At 47.3% G+C, this 19,858-nt stretch overlaps 1 protein-coding gene across 1 annotated transcript in view; it reads left to right on the top strand.

The window, feature by feature from the left end:
* Positions 1-334: 334 nt before the first annotated feature.
* Lgi2 (leucine rich repeat LGI family member 2) overlaps positions 335-19,858 on the top strand; it is a 32,183-nt gene continuing 12,659 nt past the window's right edge. Inside the window, exons 1-7 of the mRNA XM_021210770.2 lie at positions 335-527; positions 2,397-2,468; positions 4,204-4,275; positions 6,173-6,244; positions 10,583-10,654; positions 11,717-11,886; positions 19,173-19,337. Coding sequence (XP_021066429.1) covers positions 340-527; positions 2,397-2,468; positions 4,204-4,275; positions 6,173-6,244; positions 10,583-10,654; positions 11,717-11,886; positions 19,173-19,337 — 811 coding nt within the window. The 5' untranslated portion in view covers positions 335-339. The remainder of the gene's footprint in view (positions 528-2,396; positions 2,469-4,203; positions 4,276-6,172; positions 6,245-10,582; positions 10,655-11,716; positions 11,887-19,172; positions 19,338-19,858) is intronic.

The following is a 19,858-nucleotide window of genomic DNA, read 5'->3' as shown; positions in this document are numbered from 1 at the left end:
CCCCCCATCCCCCGCGGGGCGGGCCCCCGCGTGCATTATTCATTGGTCCGGGCCCGCGGCGGGCGCGGGTGCTGATGTCAGGCCAGCGCGGGTGAGGCGGGTGCGGCGGCGGCCCAGCAGCCCGGGCGCGGGTGGGGGGGCGCCGAGTGGGGGTGGCGGCCAGCATGCTGCTCGGCTGCGGCTCGGCCTCCCACACCCGCGGCGCCCGCGTCCTCGCCAGCAGCGCTGGCGGCCGATCGGCAAGCGGCAACCGCGTCTGCTGCGGCTCTGGGTCCGAGCGCGCGGCGCGGGGCGGCGGCGGCGGGGGTCCGAGCCCGGGCGGGGACCGGGGGACCCGGCATGGCGCTATGGAGAGGCGGCGGGGCGCTGGGGCTGCTGCTGCTGAGTGCCGCGTGCCTCATCCCGCCGAGCGCGCAGGTGAGGCGGTTGGCGCGCTGCCCCGCCACTTGCAGCTGTACCAAGGAGTCCATCATCTGCGTGGGCTCCTCTTGGGTGCCTAGGATCGTGCCTGGCGACATCAGCTCCCTGTGAGTGGGACCCCTCCATCTCCGCCCCGCCCTGCCCTGCGCCGGCCGCCACCAGGGAGTTGCGGCTGGTGCTGGGGCAGCGGCACCTGACCCTGCTCTTCAGTCCCTTTCTTTGCCTTTGGGTTGGGGGGCACGGAACGTGGGAGGAATCTGTGTGGAGTGGAGGATAGGGGGACTCTAAGCCCCAGAGTACAGAAATCCAGACTGGTCCGCGTGACAGTTTCTCATTGTGGCCCGAGGCCACCTGCATCAGACCTACCTGGGGGGGAGCTGATGCTATTGCAGACCCAGGACCCACCGTGGGGTAGGGTCTCTGCACCAGAGTCCACAGCCTGTATTTTGGGCCACGGGGTGATCCTTGGGGTACCTTAAAGTTTTGAGTGGTTCTGTTGTATTGGTGAGTGGGTGGGTGTGTGACTGGAGAGCAGCTGTACACGCCCGCCCGGGATTGAGCGGTTGGTTAATTAGGAATGGGTGAGGCCTCACCGCAACGGGCCTCAGCCCTGCTGGGAGGTTGGCCCCCTCCTGACCTCTCCACACTGCAGGCTAGGAAATGCCTAGCCTGTGCAAAGGCACACAGCTTCTCGAAGTAGAGGGGGTTGTTCCACGTGGCTTAAAGAGGGGAAACCCAGAGGACTTCTAAGTGCTTTTCCCGTATATGGTGTCCAGCCGAGGCCCCTAGTGAGGGAAACCTTCCAACTTCTTGAGTTCAAGAGGGCCCCTCTTTTACCATCTTTTTCCATGGTGGGTTGTATTACCAGCACTGACAGAACTAACTGGGGAGATTCCTCTGCTCGCTTGCTAGGCTCTTTCAACTAGGTCTCACACAGTGGCAATGGTGAAGTGTTGCTATGGAAGGGACCCGAGGGCGTTCTGTTTATTGCTGGGGCATCTCTTGCTAGCACAGTCCGTTATTCCAGGCTGAGGTGCTGGGGTACCCCTGCAGATGTAGAGGAGGGGATCCTGAGGGGAAGGTAGTTCTGGGTACCATGTTGCTTGTGCCTTCTCCATCGTGTCCTGTGCTGCTTCAAGGCAAAAGCAGCATCAGCGTACAGGGAGGGAGAGAGGGTCGGGTCGGGGTCCTGTTTACATCTGTAAAAAGTTGGAAGAGTTTGGCTGTGGGGGACAGCAGGCTTGTTTGACTCTTACTCTTGCTAAATTAGATCACATGGAGGATTCTAGAATTTCTCTTGTTAAACCCTTTGGATGTGATCAAAGCTGAAGTGTTCTGCATGTTAACTCCAGTCATGTATGGAAATCCTGCTGTGGCCAGAAAGGGTAGGAGACCCTGAGGCAGAAGCAGTCAAGCTCCTTTTCCCGGGTTGACCATTTAGCTGGCAGATGGCCCTGCCTCTCTCTTCCTGGGCCAGTTCAGGTGTCTCTGAGTTTTCCCCAGGGCTTTTGCAGTGCATTTAGTCAGAAGTGCTCTGAGTGCCTTCCAGAGATTTGTGCTTCCAAGGAGGGAATGCTTAATCCTACCCCAGAGTTTTGTGGACCAACATTAACTTTGTGTCTGCACAAACAGAATCCTGGGTGAAGTAATTATCCACCTTCAGTGGAGGCCTCCTGTAGTTAAGTGAGGGAAGCTCGGGAATTGATTTAAGCTGACTGAGCTAATGTCTGTGCGAGGAGTCAGACCCAAAGCACGGGATTTTATTAGCCAGGCTAGTTTTCTTCTTGACCAAGTATACTGGGAAGCAACTCTCCTCTTCTCATCTTGCTCCCTGGGAAGAAAATGGCCAAACACATGAATCTTCACCCCAGAAAGGAGGAGTGTGAAGTTCTGGTGGAGGAAATGCCCACTGCCCACTTGGCTCTGCACTTCCTGAAAGGACCCTGGGCCTCACTCTGTCCCTCTCTTGCCTGTAGGAGCCTAGTAAATGGAACATTTCTGGAAATCAAGGACCGAATGTTTTCCCATCTGCCCTCTCTGCAGCTGCTGTGAGTATGAGACATTCTCTGCAAAATGGGGGTCCCTGAAGGGTGGCACCCGCCTTGTTGCTGTGGGTCTTCCTATAACCAACAACCCTCCAAATCACCCTGGCTGGCTCTTAGCTTTAGTTTGTCCACATTAAACCACTGTTCTCCTGCTCCGGGGCCTCCCCAACTTAGGCCAATTTCTCCCCTGGGACTTGTGGTAGATCCCAGTCACAGATCAGGCAATTGGGAGGTGGCTGCATCGACCATAACCCGAGTTTCACCTCCAACATCTCACCTCAAAAAGAAACTTATCTTTAAAAAAAAAAAAGTCCTGGTACTGCTCTTCCATAGGAATGCTTCCAATCTGTCTCACATACACACGCAGCAAACGGCACAGGTGCGCGCATTTTTATCTCACAGGGCGGGCATCTCTGCAGGAAAGGTACTTTTGTTTTCCCATCTGACAGATGAAGAAACTGATGCTCAGGAAAGGTAAATGCCTTGCCTTGAGTCACAGAGTCAGGATCCAAACCCGAAGCCCAAAACTATGTTTGCCCCAGTTCCTCTTAGGGAATCTCATCCAAGTCACCCAGTCATGGTGAGTGTCCATTTAAGGCCCTGAAACCCAAGTCAGTTGATATATGATAGTGAAAATAATTGTCCCACAGTCACTTTTTGAAAGCAGTTCACTGGGCTGGGGTGTATATGCGTAGAGGGTATGTAGCTCAGTGGTAGAGAGCTTGCCTACTATGTAGTACTGGGGTCCATCCGTAGCACTACACAAACAAAGCAAAGATCAGCAGGCGGTCATGAGTATATAGCACTGATGCTTGCCATATTTCTTGGATGGAGTGAGACTCTACCTACAGCAAGCAATGCACAGTGGAAAAGGTCAGAGATACTAATCACTGCCTAGCCACAATAAGGTGCCATTTTTAGTTTTGCTTTTAATATGTTGTATATCTACCGTAACATGTATAATGACTATACAGTTTGATCCTGTATGGTGGAAGGAGTGAACTAACTCCAGCAAACTATCCTCTGACCTCACATATGTGTTATGGCACACTTGTGTTCACAGATACATCTCTGGACATACAACTTTGCAATACATACATACATACCCTTAAATCTCCAATTTTTTTAGAATAGAAATATAGCATAGGTACTATTTGGTCAAATAAACATAGGTGGCTTTGTAAATATTTATCAAATGGATTTACCTAGCTACCCAAATTGAAAGCTACATAGAGATAGTCTTTTAGAGATTTCTTAACCTTTTAAAAATGATTATTTCTCATGAGAAGGTACAGTGTGGTAGAAAGGAGTTTTGCTTTTAGGTCCCCACTGGATGACTTTAGTCAAGTCTCTTATCTTCTTGAGGCTCAAAACCTCTAGAATATAGTTGGGTTACAGACCTTGAAGGTCTGTAATTCCATGGTTTCTTGGGCATACTGAAGTATTTATTGGCTGCCTTGCTGTGCCTAGGAGAAAACTGTTTTTGAATAATGGTCATCAGTTCCTCCAGGCGTGAGACAGGTAGTATTGGAGACAGTGGGGAAAATTCAGCCAACAGGGATCCCTTTCTTGCTGTCCCTATCACAGTGGTGAGGACATTAGGGACCTAAGGGGCTGTCCTTAGGCTGAGAATAGCCCTCATTTGCATAGGGACCATCACCTAGCAAAAGAAAAAGGAATGGCTTCCTCACACGACATCACTTGTTTCCATCTCTATTAAAACCTGCCTTGTTTTCAGATTGCTGAATTCTAACTCCTTCACGGTGATCCGGGACGATGCCTTTGCTGGCCTTTTTCATCTTGAATACCTGTAAGTGTTGTGTCTGCTGAGAGTTGGTTGCCTCTGGGAGATTTCTGAGTTGTGTCCTGTGGTGGGAGAGGGGGGCAGCAAACCCCATTCATTCTCATGCCAACACTGACCTGTGAGCTGACTTACTTCCCAGTGTGCTAGGGCAGGAAGAGGCTGGAGACAAAGCGCAGGGAGGGAGGCACGCACTCATTCATTCTCTGCTGACCTTTAATTTGTCATGTAGCAAGCACAGTTGGAAATCGCGTTGGATATTTTTACCTCCATAACTAGGCATGGATTTGCTGATGGGCCAGAAATAGAGCTGGACAGTTCTGGGGGCTACGTATTTTTAAACAAAGTTTCCCTATTTGGGGGTAAACTGCCTGGTTTTTATCCAGCTGTCCCATATCCCATTTGCTCTGTCTCCTGGGAGTCGTGTTGAAGGTCTAATTAGATTTTTTTCCCCTTTTTCTAAAAATGAAAACCCAAACCAAATCATAACAACAAGAAAGCAGGAGAGGGAATTCTTTCCCCTTCTTCAGATGTATGATTTCCCCCTTGAGCAGTGAGCTTGGTTGTGGTTCTTATGTCAGCCTTTCTCACATTCAAACCTTTCTCTTCCCCCTTAAGTTGTCCTAGCCTTGTATTTTGTAAGTCAGTAATAACTTTAATCCTGCTATCAGTCTGGGATTTCCTTGCTTAGCATTCAGAGGATTTGCAAAGCCTTGTTCCTGCTGTCTTATCTGCGGTGAACAGGTAGATGTTGGAATTCTAGACACATGCCAGGTAGAAAAGCTCTCTGCTGATATGAACTCTTAGGGAACGCTGTCTCCCCAGGAACTCTTTCTCCGGAGAACCCTTTTATAATCCGGTATTTTGACATGTATTTGATGTGCAAAGAGTGTCACAGCTGCAGGGTTGAAGCCACCAGGATCACCCAAAAACCCACGAATAGCTGTGGGGTTCTTGAGATTTTTCTCTGGTGGGGAGTTCACATGCTGCCCAGGGCGTCAGGGAGAAAGGCAGCTTATCAGGGTATGCAAACATCTAGTACTAAACAGACACCAGAGTTTTTAAAAACCAGGCATCGGAGACTGCTCCCTGTGAGACCTAACTCATCAGTTGTGTCACAGATGTAGCAAAGCCTTTCCCATAGACCTTCTCAGCAAAGACCCGCTAGCATTTATTTGACTTAACTCCTTGGCCCCGGAGAACAGTTACAATGTATCCCTGTCATATCTGGAGAGTTTATGGCTTCGTCAGTGTCACTGCTACAAGATCTCTGCTTAAGCCCTGTACCATTTCAGCCCTGAGCAAGTCAGCCTTGCTGGGAAGACTGCCCTTTCTGCTCCTCAGCCTTGTCAGGAGCTTGAGAACACCTCTATCTTGTTATCACTTGCCCAGATAGGAGGCTGTGTAGGACAAGATCAAGGCAAGGTTTCTGGAAGCCGTGCTTAATGGAACTCTTCCTTCCTCAGCAAAAACTAAAACATAGAGATGTAAAACAATGGGCTTTCCTCTAGGGACTACGGTATTAACAAAAGTATGGCTAGCAAGGCACAGGGCAGTGTAAGAGGGAGCAGGGAGACTGCCTGGCAGCTTTCCAGTGTTGCAGAGATGGGAGAATTCCTGGCCTCTGTGCAGTACGTTCTTCTCCCATGCTCAAACCCAAGATGTGATTGGCCACATTGCCAGCTCCGAGTTTGGAGACACCCAGGCTGGGCTGGCTGGAGCGGAGAGCACGTGTTCTTACTCACGTGCCGGTCTCCCTTACGGAGTTTAGCGTAGCTTGCTGCTAACTTTGGCGTGTCTGTACCTCATAAGTGCTTTCCGATTTTATTGCCAAAGCACACTGCATCATCTGTTAGAGATGTTAAGGAGAGGGAATTCAGTTATATTATATTGCTTTTCTCCTTAGGTTCATTGAAGGGAACAAAATAGAAACCATTTCAAGAAATGCCTTTCGGGGCCTCCGTGACCTGACTCACCTGTAAGTCTTATGCAATCTCTTGTACGGGCTGGCCACGAGAACATGAGGCCTCTCTGCTTTGATTTCCAAAACCCATGTAAAAAGACAGGTATCATGCATGGTACATGCTCTCAATCCCTGTGCTGGGGAAGCAGAGACAGAAGGATCCCTGTGGCGTGTTGGACAGCCAGCCTTGCCTAAGCAATGATGCCTAGGTCCCAGGGAGAAACTTTTTTGGTCTCAAAAAGTAAAGTGAACGGCTCCTGAGGTCACATGTGCACACATGTATACAAACATACACACACTCACATGTGCACACATCTTCATGAACACACACATGCACACACATGCACAGTTGTTTTTCTTTGTTGTTTTCCGTGATGTTTCCATCTTCACAACATCTCTCAAAGGAGACTCATTTCCAGACTTCCCGAGAGGTTCCTCTGCTGTCAGATAGTACTTGTTGGGGTGACTAACTGTATATTGATCTCCATCATCCCGTGTCACCATGGGGACCACAGGACTCCATGGGAAGCGGGAAAACTTCAGTGCTGTGTGGGCTGTGTGCTCAGGGAGGAAGCTGGATAGAGGCATGGCTCTCATACCCACTTGGTGCCAGCTGCCAGGTCTGGTACCCACAGGCCTTCCCAGGTTTTATGATAATTTGTGAGTTCCCATTCTACAGAATTGGGAACTACAGCTTAAGCAACTCAGCAAAAGACATCACCTAGAGGGTAAAGCGGTATAGAGACCTTGAATGACCTCCCTATAGGATGAAAGTTGTTTTTTTTCTTTTATGTTGAATTTCAGCTAAGCTCTTCAATTCCTTAAGAGTGTGCCAGAGACCAAAAGGGGGAAAAGGAATTGATCTGAATCGATTGGCATATCAGAATGAAGCAAGTACACACACTTAGAAAAGTTAATAAGACTGGAAAGAATAATGGCTGTGTTTGTGAAAATGCAAAACCAGTCATTGTCACAGTAGAAGATGGCATTTGCTAGCTAAGATGTGGGCGTAATTTGCATAATCAAGATGATGGGTTCTATATATCCATGGTCACCTTGTCTACAGTAAGGAGAGTTGGGGAAACTGAGAGCACTGAGTCTAGGTGGACGGCAAGGATGGTGGTACCTTTGAGTGTAACCCTGATCACAGCGTTGGGGCATAATCATTTCAAAAAAAGAGTCTTCTTGCCCGGTGGTGGTGCACACCTTTAATCCCAGCACTCAGAGGCGGAAGTAGGTGGATCTCTGAGGTCACTCTGGTCTACTGAGTGAGTTCCAGGGCAGCCAGGGATACACAGAGAAACCCCGACTTGAAAAACAAACAAACCCAACCACGAAGCCTCTTCTTATTAAGGTGCAATGGTCCTGGTGAAGGCACCTGCTGGTGGGCACAGTGAGCCTGGGGTCTGGGGCACCACCAAGCAGAAGCCCTGGCAGAGCTGGAGACTGGAGAGTAAGGCGGTGGGGAGTGACCATGGAGGATGAAAACAGCTGTCAGCACAGTGCACAGAGGAGGACATGCATCCCGTTGATGGCGTTGTTCTTGGGTTTCTTCACTTTCTATGGAAGTACAGAGTCAACCTGTTTACCGGAGTCCTTAGTTCCTGTGGTTACTTATTGATATTACTTAGCTTTTCTGACACTTAGTTTCCTCATTCTTGAGAGAAGCATTATTTTACTGACTGTGGATGGTATGACGTAGGTTATGGTTAATAATGTTTGTAGTCTCCAAAGACTGCGGCCCTATTCTCCACAGTAAATGCCAATGCCCAGGGTTTGGCAGGTATCACCATCACCACCACCACCATCATCATCATTTTCTTCCTCCTCTTCCTCCTCTCCTCAATGACAGTATCATCTCACCCCTCCAGTCATTAAAAAGTTTTGTTTTTTTCTCTCTGGATTGCTAAATTTTCTTGGTGATTTGAATATCCAGATAGAGACTGCTGAAGAGCAGATGTGGTTGTCTGGAGAAGAGCAACTGAGGCAGGTAAGGGTGGGTCTCAAAACTTGAGAAGGAAGGAGGGCCGTTGCTGTTGATCACAGGCTGCAGATCTTACACATTGTTTATAGATAGGACTGTCCCCTTGTTCCTCTTTAAATGGCTCATGCAGAGGAAGTCTTGGCTCCAGAAAGTGCTCTCTTAGAGAAGTCACTAGCCAGAATCTTGTCACATAAATGAGATGTTCTATGTTGGCCTTTGGTGAGCTTTCCTGACACTTAGATACTGACATTCATATTAAAACCCAGGTTGGGTTCCAAAGCAGAGGGAGCAGTGCCAATCTGTAACTAAAATCTAGGACGTTTGTGTTCTAGCACTCTTATAGAACCCAGGGGACAGGAAGCTATTAAATGGTTTGAGAAATGAAGTAAGTGCTATGGGTTTGTAGACAAAATAAAATTAAAAGGAAGATGTTAAGCACTTAGACTGGATAGGGTGGGGAGCTCATGGAAATAGGACTGGCTTATGAAATCTAAATTTCAAGCTTGGAACAGTTGCAAAATATATTTGTTTGTGTGTTTGGTTGGTTGGTATTTTTCTTTGACCAGTCTATATATATTGTTACATTATTACCATTACAATGCAACAGCTTTCAGGTTAAAAAACAAAAAACAAAACCAAAACTGAACAATGAACTGCTATTTAGCTAAAGTCTTTTTGTGCTTTGTTTTCTATATCCAAACAAACACCCCCTTTAAATTTTTTCCACAAGTTACCCCTGGCGTGTGTTCAATGTGATTATATAATCAGTTTATTTCCCAACACATCAAAAAATGTGTAAGTACCTCATCACGAAAAGCAAGGTAAAGTAGCCCACGGAATGGTATTCTAATCCATTTATGGTTGCCTGAGTGGGAAGGGGAATCATTAGAGAGTACTGCTCTCCCCAGTCTCAGTCAGTATTTGAAGGAAGAATGTTTGCAGTGAAAATGGTTTTACGCTCTCTACTATACCCGATGACTGTTGTTCTGGGATGGGCCATGACCATGTTATGACTAGGTATAACTAACTTCATACATTTTTTTAAACCTCCTACGTGTTTATCAGTTATATACGGTGCCATTTGTACTCATGTGTAGAAGAAAGCTCGAGAAGAATGTATACATTTCCCAACCACGTTACTTTAGTATCTGGGGAAGCACAGACTTGGTGCCCATCATTTCCACTCAGCATCTTCCCACAGCAGTGCTGCGCTGTAGTCATCCATCCTCAGTGGGCTGGCATCAGGGGCAGTGCAGAATCCCAAATCGATGGGAGCTGAGGCTCTTCACAACCTCGACTCTGGCTGGAGGTGGGTGTGGGCTAGCATCTCAGAAATCTCGGCCACCCTAAGAAGAAACAGAGAAATGGTTTCTCATCAGCCTCGGTTAAGGAGAAGATGAAATTGATCAGTCAGTTCTTCACTAAGCACGCCACTTTAGTGAGATTTTATTGTTATCGCAGAGTGTCATTCTGTAAAAGAGTGTTCACTGAGTCCGTTTCAGAAGCACAAATGATCACATACACTTGGGTGGACCACAGGAGGATGACTTGGGAGAGGATTGTGCACCTTCTGTTGTTTGTCTTATATTGATGCTTCATTAATTCATTCTTTAAAAATAGCATATCCATCTTCTTTATTAGCAAAAGTTTCACAACTTCCTATGTGTGTGTCCTGTTCTAGGGATGGGATGAAACCACGGATGGACAGCAGTGTCTGTCTGTGTGCTGCTTTTGTGTTGTGAAGTTACTCAGTCAAGAAGCAAACAAGTAAAGCATAGTTTGCAAATGACCATCTTCCAAATGAGACCAGGGAGCTGTGACGGAGATTCCTGTATGACTGGGTTAGAGTAGTGGGCGGTGCAGTCTCACCCAACGGGGATGCTCTTAGACTATGGAGAGTCCTACATGCCATGAAATAGAACCTTGCATTTTTTTATTCTTCCTATTTTTGAAGACAAGATGAGCTGGCCTGGAACTCACTACGTACACCAGGCTAGCCTTAAGCTCACAGAGATCCACCTCCCTCTGCCCCTCAAGGGCTGGAACTAAGGGTGTTAGTCCACTAGACCTGGCCTAGGATGTTGACTTTTATTCCAGCAGCTATAGAAGCCAACTGTAGTTTAATAGCTGTGCATAAAGAGCTTACTTAATAAAGTACTTATTTTCAAAGCAAAAAAGCTTACGTTGGAATCCAGTTGTCCTTGTGTGATGGAATTTGTGTCTTTCAGTGATGATCAAGCTATGGATTGAGCAATGTTTTGATGAGGAGGCTCAGAACTCTCCTTGAATCATTAGATGTACTTTAAGGGACTTCAGGATGATTGGCAGGAAGGTAGTAACCACATTAAAATGTGACTTTCGTTTTCTAGTTCCTTGGCCAACAACCACATTAAAGCACTTCCAAGGGACGTGTTCAGTGATCTGGATTCCCTCATTGAACTGTGAGTAATGCAATTTAAATTTGTGTATACTGCCACAGGCCCTAGTCAATAACGTCTTTCAAATCCCTTTGCTCTCGACCGTTGACCACAAAGTAGTACACACTGAGAGACAGTATTGTCTTGTGTTGATTTCAGCTATTAGATATCGTACCCTGCGTCCAATAGCAAATTAGGCATGCTGGCTGGCTGGCTCCTGTGTAGTCTATCCACCAGCTTTGCCTTCTCAAATTTCACTGGAAGCATCATGACCATAGTACATCTTACTGGATGCAGGTTAACAAGACTTTAAATGTTCCAGTTGTATTTGTGAATACTGTCTTCCTATCTCGTCCTGTCTTCATTTATGAGAATTTATACTGGGATGTTTTTCTTTCATCCCTTCCCACTTCCAGCATTGCACTGAGACAATTTTAAGAGGGCTGATGTCTCATTTCTGAGAACCTTCTGTATCCCATTCAACTAAAATTACTACATCAAGGAACACTCAATCAAGACAACAGTCAGTACAAGAAATAAGATCCATGAAATTCAACTATTTTCTAAACAGTTCCATATACGGAATGTTTTAGATCTATCAAGTTATGAATAACTCCAGTGTTTCATATTACTACTGTCTTAGTCAGGGTTTGTATTCCTGCACAAAATGTCATGACCAAGAAGCAAGTTAGGGAGGAAAGGGTTTTATTCAACTTATACTTCCACATTGCTGTTCATCACCAAAGGAAGACAGTACTGGAACTCAAGCAGGTCAGGAAGCAGGAGCTGATGCAGCGGCCATGGAGGGATGTTACTTACTGGCTTGCTTCCCCTGGCTTGCTCAGCTTGCTTTTTCTTATAGAACTCAGGACTACTAGCCCAGGGATGGCACCACCCACAATGGGCTAGGCCCTTCTCCATTGATCACTAGTTGAGAAAAATGAAGCATTTCCTTAGGGGGAGGCTCCTTTCTCTGTGATAACTCCAGCTTGTGTCAAGTTGACGCACAAAACCAGCCAGTGCCACTACCAAACCACATCAGCTATGACTGCTTCCCTGTGTGTGTATGCATGTTTTGTATTTCAGAGACTTAAGGGGTAATAAATTTGAATGTGACTGCAAGGCCAAATGGCTGTATTTATGGCTGAAGATGACAAATTCCACCGTCTCTGACGTGCTGTGTATCGGCCCACCAGAATACCAGGAGAAGAAACTCAACGACGTGACCAGCTTTGACTATGAGTGCACCACCACAGGTAGGCAGAGCCTCCGTCCTCAGAGGTGGGCGTGTAGAACAGCCCTTTGTCTTCCTTGTAGACTGTCAACTGCATATGAAGGAAAGTGAATGGAGATGTTTTCTATAAGAATCACTTTAGAGAAAGTGTAAGGATTTTTAGAAGGGATGAATCAGGGCTGACCAGGTGGCTCATTGAGTGAAAGTGCTTGCTGCCAAGTTTGGTGACCTGAGACCTATGTGGCTGAAGGAGAGAAGTGACTCTCTCTCTTAATCTTCTTCTGAAGTGCACGCGAGTGCGCTCATGCACACTCAGATACACACACAAAATAAATCACGTAAAATGTTTAAGATGAAGAATCAGTGTGGTTCGGAGAACATCTCAACAGTTGGGAAGGATTTTGTTAGCTATATTGGCTCTAATTTTAATTTTTTTTCTTTGTCTTTTTGCCCCTTTTGAGACAGGGTATTGTTATGTAGCTCAGGCTAGCCTGATTCTTGGTATGCTGAGCACGCTGGCCTTGAAGTTGAGGCAAATTTGTTTCCACCTCCCTAGGGCTAGGTGTGGCAAGCGTTCTTTCACCAAGGCTGATTTAATTTTGCTTCTTTGCAAAATTCAAATCCTCCAGTGTTGTTTCTTCCCTTTAATTGTATGTTTGTGTGTCCAAGTGCACGAACATGTTCTTGTGTGTGCACATGGGTATGTGGATGCCAGAGGTCAAACTTGGGGGTCATTCCTCCGAGATTGGTATTTGAGGCAGCATCTCTCATTGGTCTGGAACCTGCCGATTCAGCTGGACTGGATACCCAGTGAGACCCAGGGTCTGGGTCTGCCTGTCTCCGCCTCTCCAGCACTGAGCGTTTGTGTGAATTTTACCACATTCAGGTTTTTTATGTGCATTCCGGGGAAGAAAATTTAAGTCTTCACATGCAGAAAATACTTTTCTGGCTAAGCTAGATCTCCCAGACTGCCTATCTGTCTGTCTGTCTAAAGATATTTAAAGATTAAAATGCAGACTTGAGAATTTAGCATGAGGACCCTCTTCAAACAAGCCTGGCCCGTCTTGTGTTGGAAGCCAGTGCAGAGGGGTCTGGATATTTTTACAGTCAGAAGCTTTTTATTTTTTCCTACTAAGATGATACAGTAAGTTTAATACCATGTTTTTATATCTACAAATTATTTTCCATTTCAAGTAGGACGAGATAACTAGGAGAATTATAGCCAGTGGCAAAGCAGAATATATACCTTGACAGGTGCTTGCTGGAAAAAACCCAGTCACATAGAGGGGGAACTGTAAAGGTGGTTTGGCCTTGTTTTTTCAGAGTCCACCTCAGGGTTTCCATTTCCACATTTTTGAGGTTATGGAATGAAATTTAAAATGCAGACTCCCTCCATGTCCCTGCAGGTAGAGCGTGGAGGGAGGGGGCCTCCATTTGAAAGGTTCAAGCAGGTTTCCACTGCTTCTGAAGGCAGATTTTCAAGGAGGGAGGATCAATCCACAGCGTGCAGCCGGCTTTCTAGATGTTTGTGGAAATAAACGGTGGGGTTAGGAGTTGCTATCTACAAAGCCTGAAGGCATGTCAAGAGAACTCAAAAGAAGAAGAAGAAGAGAAAAACAAACAGTTAAAGAAACACAAAAATCATAAAGATTCCCAGGAACAAAGTATCGTATTCAGGCCAAAATATACTACTGCCTTCCAAACAAATAAGCCGAAAGCCACCGAGTAGGAAATGAATTCCAGGTGTTTGAATTTGTGTGCATGTGCCGGGGTGTGTTTGCAGCTGGAGAAACTCACAAGTTCTGCTCTCCTATGGGAAACTGGAAGATTGAAGGAAGTAACCTTGTCTTTCTCTCTGGAGCTGGGGCTATTCAGCTGTGTAATTGGCAGGTGTCCCTTACTCAGGCAGGCCACTAAGGGGTTATTTATTATGCTATCAGGCCAGTAAATCAGAGGTCACGGTCAATAACATTTGTGCAGAAAGGTGTCACTCAAGACCATTTGACATTAAGTGCATAGGAAGGCATGTGAGGCTCCTCTGGGTCTTGCCTTCAACTCCTTTCTGGAGAGTTCTCTAAACTCCACAGTGAGGTTGGCATCTCCCATCATTCCCTTTGACCTGGTCACAGTGTCTGCCTCTGAAAAGATGACATGGGTTTATGGAAAGTGAACACTCAGGGAGCAGAGCATCATTTATAACAACAACAACAAAAGGATTTCTGACCTCGAGGTCTTCTGGGTGGTTCTAATCGCATTCTGGGATTAAGAATTGTCTTGGGCAAAGAGAAGGTTTGAAATTAGAATGGCCAGGTTCTGAGTCTCAGAATCTGGGGGCAATGCAGCGAGTCTTTTAACACGTTTGAGCCATTTCTCTTGGGTTTGTCTTTGCCTACGAGGTTCCTGCGCCTTTGCAAAGTCCACGCGAGGCTTTCAAGTGAGACCTTGGGAACTGTACTGTCTCTCTTACCTTAAGGCTCCTGGACACCCTAGCTCTGCTCCAATGTTTTTCTATGGGGTGGGTGCATGGGTGAAACGACACAAGGTGACCTGTCCCCACATACTGTTCCTGCTGTATACCCTCTATAATTTATGAGGTGTGACTCTCCTGTCTGCTCTCATCGAGCCCTGGCCTCTGGTGCTTTACCAAAGACTTTTGGAGGGAGGGTATGAGGGTGCCGGGAGGGTGGAGAGGAGAATCCTGGAGAGAGAGAGAGAGAGAGAGAGAGAGAGAGAGAGAGAGAGAGAGAGAGAGATAAGCACATAGGGTCACCTTATGGCTTCCTTAGCTCAGATCTGTTTGACCCAAGAGAGGATGGCGACATTGTAACCATGCTGCTGCTCTGCAGAGGAGAGAAATGAGCAGGCAGCCATCACCCCGCTGCCTCAGCAATTCAGATTAATCACAATTCTTCCACACCCTCCCCTTCAAGTCTATTTTTAACCAGGCAGAGATTCCTGTTACCCATCGATGATCCCATGTTAGGTGGATAATTCGCTAAATTCCTTAGAGGGAGTGAGTTGCGCATCCTAATTGTCCTGTTACCATCCCTGTTTCGGGGCTGATGAAAATGCAAAGAGAAATAATGCATTAATGTGCACTCTCTCTCCCCATAGGCTCAGCATCATGTATAATTTATTTTCTACAAGTTCTATAAATAGCTATGTAAAAATCCATGGATTCCAGTGGGAGAAAGGCTGAAATTGTAAGAGACCCACTGACATCATGAACTTGATCTGGTGTGAATGGAAGCGGTGGCTCTTATGGAGGCACATACCATTAATATTTTACCACCAGTAAATTGATGTCACTTTGGTATGTATGTCCTCTGAGGTCTCTCCACAATGACCATGCCTTTGGCTTTTTTGTAAAAGTTCAAGTCCAGATACGTGGTGGGAAAGGGTATGTAAATTTGTCTCCTCCCCTTCTCCAGAATGGATAGATGCCTGTGTCTCAGTCACTGTCTCGTTGGTGGTCGGTATGGTCCTAGGTCTTCTATGAAGGATTAGTCCTTTCGGTGATTAACAGTGTGTGTCATGCCAGATAGTCAGAGTATAGGAAATATTATGAAATGATGAATTCAATTTGGAAAAATAAATTAAAGCAGGGCCAGGGAAGCTTGGTTTGTATAACGTGTTCTGTGTTCTGGTAGAACGTTTTTTTTTGTTTTTTTTTTTTTTTTAATTTGCTTTACATCTAGACCTCTGCTGCCACTCCCAGTCCCTCCGCTTACAGTTCCTCCTCCCACCCACCCCCCTCCCTTTCTCCTCTGAGAAGGTGGAGGCCCTGTTGGGTATCCCCCCCCCACCCCTGGTACATCAATTGGTTGCAGTGCTAGTGCATCCTCTCCCACTGAGGCCCGGGAAGGCAGCTCAGTTAGGAAGGATGTAGTCCACAGACAGACACCAGCTTTACGGTTAGCTCTGCTCCAGTTCTTGGTGGACCCACGTGAAGACCAAGCTGCACAACTGCTACATATATGCTGGGAGACCTAGGTGCAGCTCGTGTATGCTCTTTGGTCGATGGTTCAGTCTCTGAGAGCCCCAAGGGTCCAGGTAGTTGATTCTGCTGGTCTTTCTATGGAGTTCCTATCCCCTCTAGGTCCCTCATTCCTTCCATCAACTCTTCCATAAGAGTCCCTGACCTCTGCCCAATGTTTGACTGTGGGTCTCTGCATCTGTTTTGGTCACCTGATGAGTGGAACCTCTCAGAGACAGTTATGCTATGCTCCTGTCTGCAAGCAAAGGAGAGTGTCATTAACAGTGTCAGAGATTGGTGCATGCCCATGGATTGGGTCCCTCAGTCTCTGCTCCACCCTTGTCCCTGCATTTCTTGTAGACAGAATAAATTTGGGGGGGGGGAGAACTTTTTTTTTAACAAAAAAAAAATTCTTTTTATTTTTTTAAGTGTGGATATACCTATGGATTTGTGCATACATTCGTGCCTGTGGAGACCAGAAGAGGGTATGGTATCCCTTGGAGTTGGAGTTACAGGCAGTTGTGAGGCAGCTGTCCTGGGTGCTGGGAATTGAACTAGGGTCCTCTGTAAGAGCAACAAGCCCCCTTGAGCACTGAGCCATCTCCGCAGCCCCTATTCTGGCGGATCCTTTGTATTTCAGGATTCCTCAGGAAAGGTGAAAAGCTTTTGTTCGCCTTAAAGTGTGCATGGACATTCTCCTGCGGAGGCTTACATCTCTGGGCCTTGAGAACAAACACAGTTGGGAGAGAAATGGGGTGTGTGTGTGTGTGGGGGGGGGGGCAGCAGGTAGACGTCAGGGAGCGCTTAGAACCTGTGGCCTTCATGATGAAAGAAAAGCGGCTTAATAAAGAGTTTCTCACTGTGTCTGCTGAAGTGGAAAGAGCTGCATTCTTCCATGTTGTAGAGGCCAAGAGAGGAAGCCTGCAGCAGCTGCCTGTCCACCTGCCTTGAACAGAAGCAGCCTGAGTGCTTGCCCCTTGCCTTCTGCAGGGGCGTGGCAGTTCTTTCTTGGTGGGGGGGTGGGGATGTCAGGAGCAGCCTAGCAGCTATAGGGCATCTTCCCAAAGTCTTCGGCAGGTGCTTGCTACTGTCATCTTGCAGAAGTAAAATCCTCCACGATTGACATGGGCCAGGTGTTATGCCTGCCACCACCACCTTTGGAAGTGTAGGCTCCTCTGATCACCTTTGGTCACGTGGAAGCTTGACCTGCCTGTCCACCAAGGCTGGCCTCCTCTGGAGTCTGCTCTCTGCTGGAATATGGGGAGGGGCATCCTGTTCTCTAGAAACATCTATCCCTCCACCACCCCTCAATTACCTTCTACCTGTTGGACTACAGAAGCATCCTTCTCTTAGTGCCCAGTGCCAAACTCCTCTCCTGTCTCCCCCTTCTCACAGGACCTGCCTGCTGCCCTCCCCTCCCCCCCCCCCAGTCTCTACAACAGACCTGGGTTGAGGCTATGCCTCCCCAATAAGTAAAATAGCATAGTAAGCACGTATTGGGTATCCCAGATGAAGAAGGGGCACCTCTTACAGTGGAGGTGTATGGGACTTCCTTTTGTGTTGGGCTAAGTGGTGCTCATATGCATGCAAATGTGTTACAGTGCGTGCATTCCCCTCTCCCATGCATAGGAAGGCAGAGAGAGAGAGAGAGAGAGAGAGAGAGAGAGAGAGAGAGAGAGAGAGAGAGAGAATGTCATTTTCCCAAGGTTATTCAGAACAGGAAGAAACATGAAGAATTAACTCAGCAACAATGCTATTAAAATAGACACCGCCCACCTTACAAAGATGGTCAGGATACAGACGCAGGTGGGACAGCCTCTGCATTTGTTTAAGTTGAGCCCTGAGGTGAGCATTTTCACCTAGCGAGATCTGATCTGTCCCCACCATGGAGTTGGGAGAGTAGCTCCTTCCTTCATCTTCTGACAAATGAACTAAGGCCTGAAAGATGCCTTTGCTAACCCTTCTCACCCCTGCCTCACTCTTGTCACCCCAACCCTCGGTTAAACCTCAGTGTCCACAGATGAACCCAGCTTGTGTTGTGGGGGCTGGTCAGAGATGGCCTTGTAGGTGACATGAATTAAGATGGTTAAGGATTAGGTGGGAAAGCGATGGATCTCCTCCTGGATGTGAATTCCCTCCTGGAGGGGCTGCACGTGTTAGAGCATTTCCGGTCAGAAGAACCACTTAGTCTGTGTTTTATAACCGTTTGTTGTGAGGTTTTGTTTGTTTCTTTGAGGCAGGATCTCACTGTGTAGCCCTAGCTGGCCTGGAACTTGATATATAAACCAGGTTGGCTTTGGGCTCACAGAAATCTACCTATCTGCCTGTGCCTGCCTCCTGAGGGCTGGGATTAGAGGCATGTTCCACACATCTTGCCGTGTGTGTGTGTGTGTGTGTGTGTGTGTGTGTCTTAAAAAATTGTTTCTTTTCTAGATTTCTAATTCCCCCACATACAGGTGATGCTAGCACTGTGGGCATGCCCCTTGCCCTTTGTCCCTTGGCAGTTCTGTGCTATACCCAAACTTTCACAGAGAGTTGGTTGTCACTCATGGGCTCTCTGTGGGTGAGAACCCTCAGTCCCTATGCTACATGTTCCTGCAGAGTTCCGTGCCTGCTCACTGCTATGTCATGATGCTCAGACCATAGGCATGGGACATCAAGACCGGTGTCCAGAGCGCTCATTTAGGTTCCCCTCAACTTCCCCAGGGGGCCCTTCATAAACCTCTAAGACCTCTGCAGAAGGTATTTGTTCCCAAACTTATGCATGCCCTGTTTGGAGTGTAGTACTCACTGTGGCCTGCAGGGGTGCTGTTTCCCGGTAGGGGTTTGTGGAACTGGGTGTAAATCACAGGTGACCACGGGGTCCCTCCTGTGTTGAGTGAGTTTGAGAAGAATATCATCAAGCCATATTCAGCCAGCTTCTTTCCTGCAGGGGCTGCTCTGAGAGAGCTCAAGGCTTAGCATTCTTAGAACTTAATAGAACACAGCATCCCCTGTCACAGGATAATTTGCATGCCAGCTTCATGTATTTCCTGCCCCCTTCTTTCTGCCCTGGCTTTCTGAAAGCCAGGTCTCCCACATTTGCTTAGACCATTGAGACCTTGTTGGTACCTTGGGGGTGTGTCTCCAGGAAGCAGTATCACAAACTGCACGGACCTGACAATCCCATCTTTCAGAGTCTACAGAGCAGAACGTTCCCCAGGCAGGGCAGTGTGGAGTTGCCTATTCCTCCCCAGGTCCCCAGACTGATGATGCCAAGCAGAGAGGATGGCAGTTGGGATTCTCACTGGGATTTTATGAACTAATATTTGTTTTTCAACACCCACTCTCAGATTTTGTCGTTCATCAGACTCTGCCGTACCAGTCGGTGTCTGTAGACACGTTCAACTCCAAGAACGATGTGTACGTGGCCATCGCTCAGCCCAGCATGGAGAACTGCATGGTGTTGGAGTGGGACCACATAGAAATGAATTTCCGGAGTTATGACAATATCACAGGTGGGTTGTGAGGAGAAGCACCCCCTGCCGTCGTCAAGGGAAGGCTTGATGTCCTAGCTGGAGGGGAGGCAGGGACCACATTCCAGTCCATGCTAATGGTCCCTCTGAAGTTTTCTCCGTATGGTCAGACATTGATGAGTGTGGGATTTCAGGTGGTGATTTCTCATGGTGGAGATCCCTTTGGGAAAGGGGAGGTGGCGACTCCATGAGAACGTTGAGAGCTTCTTCCTTCAATGGCAAGAAGTCCCATGGGAATCCCATGGTCCTGCATAGTTAAGGTGGCCTGTCTGTACCAGAGTTAAGTCACCGCTTTGTTTTTCTTAAGCTGATTATTAACTAATGAACTCACACACATACACACACACACACACACACACACACACACACTCACTCATATGCACACATACATAGACTCACATGCACACACATACCCATACATATACACGTACATATACACATATACACACACATACACATATACACACCACCCCTCCTTCCATTGCTCGCTCCCATGCTCCTTT

The sequence above is a fragment of the Mus pahari genome, chromosome 13, assembly GCF_900095145.1.
Source record: "Mus pahari chromosome 13, PAHARI_EIJ_v1.1, whole genome shotgun sequence".
NCBI lineage: Eukaryota > Metazoa > Chordata > Mammalia > Rodentia > Muridae > Mus > Mus pahari.
The sequence above is the reverse complement of the archived record's forward strand: the minus strand, read 5'-3'. Positions and strand labels throughout refer to the sequence as shown.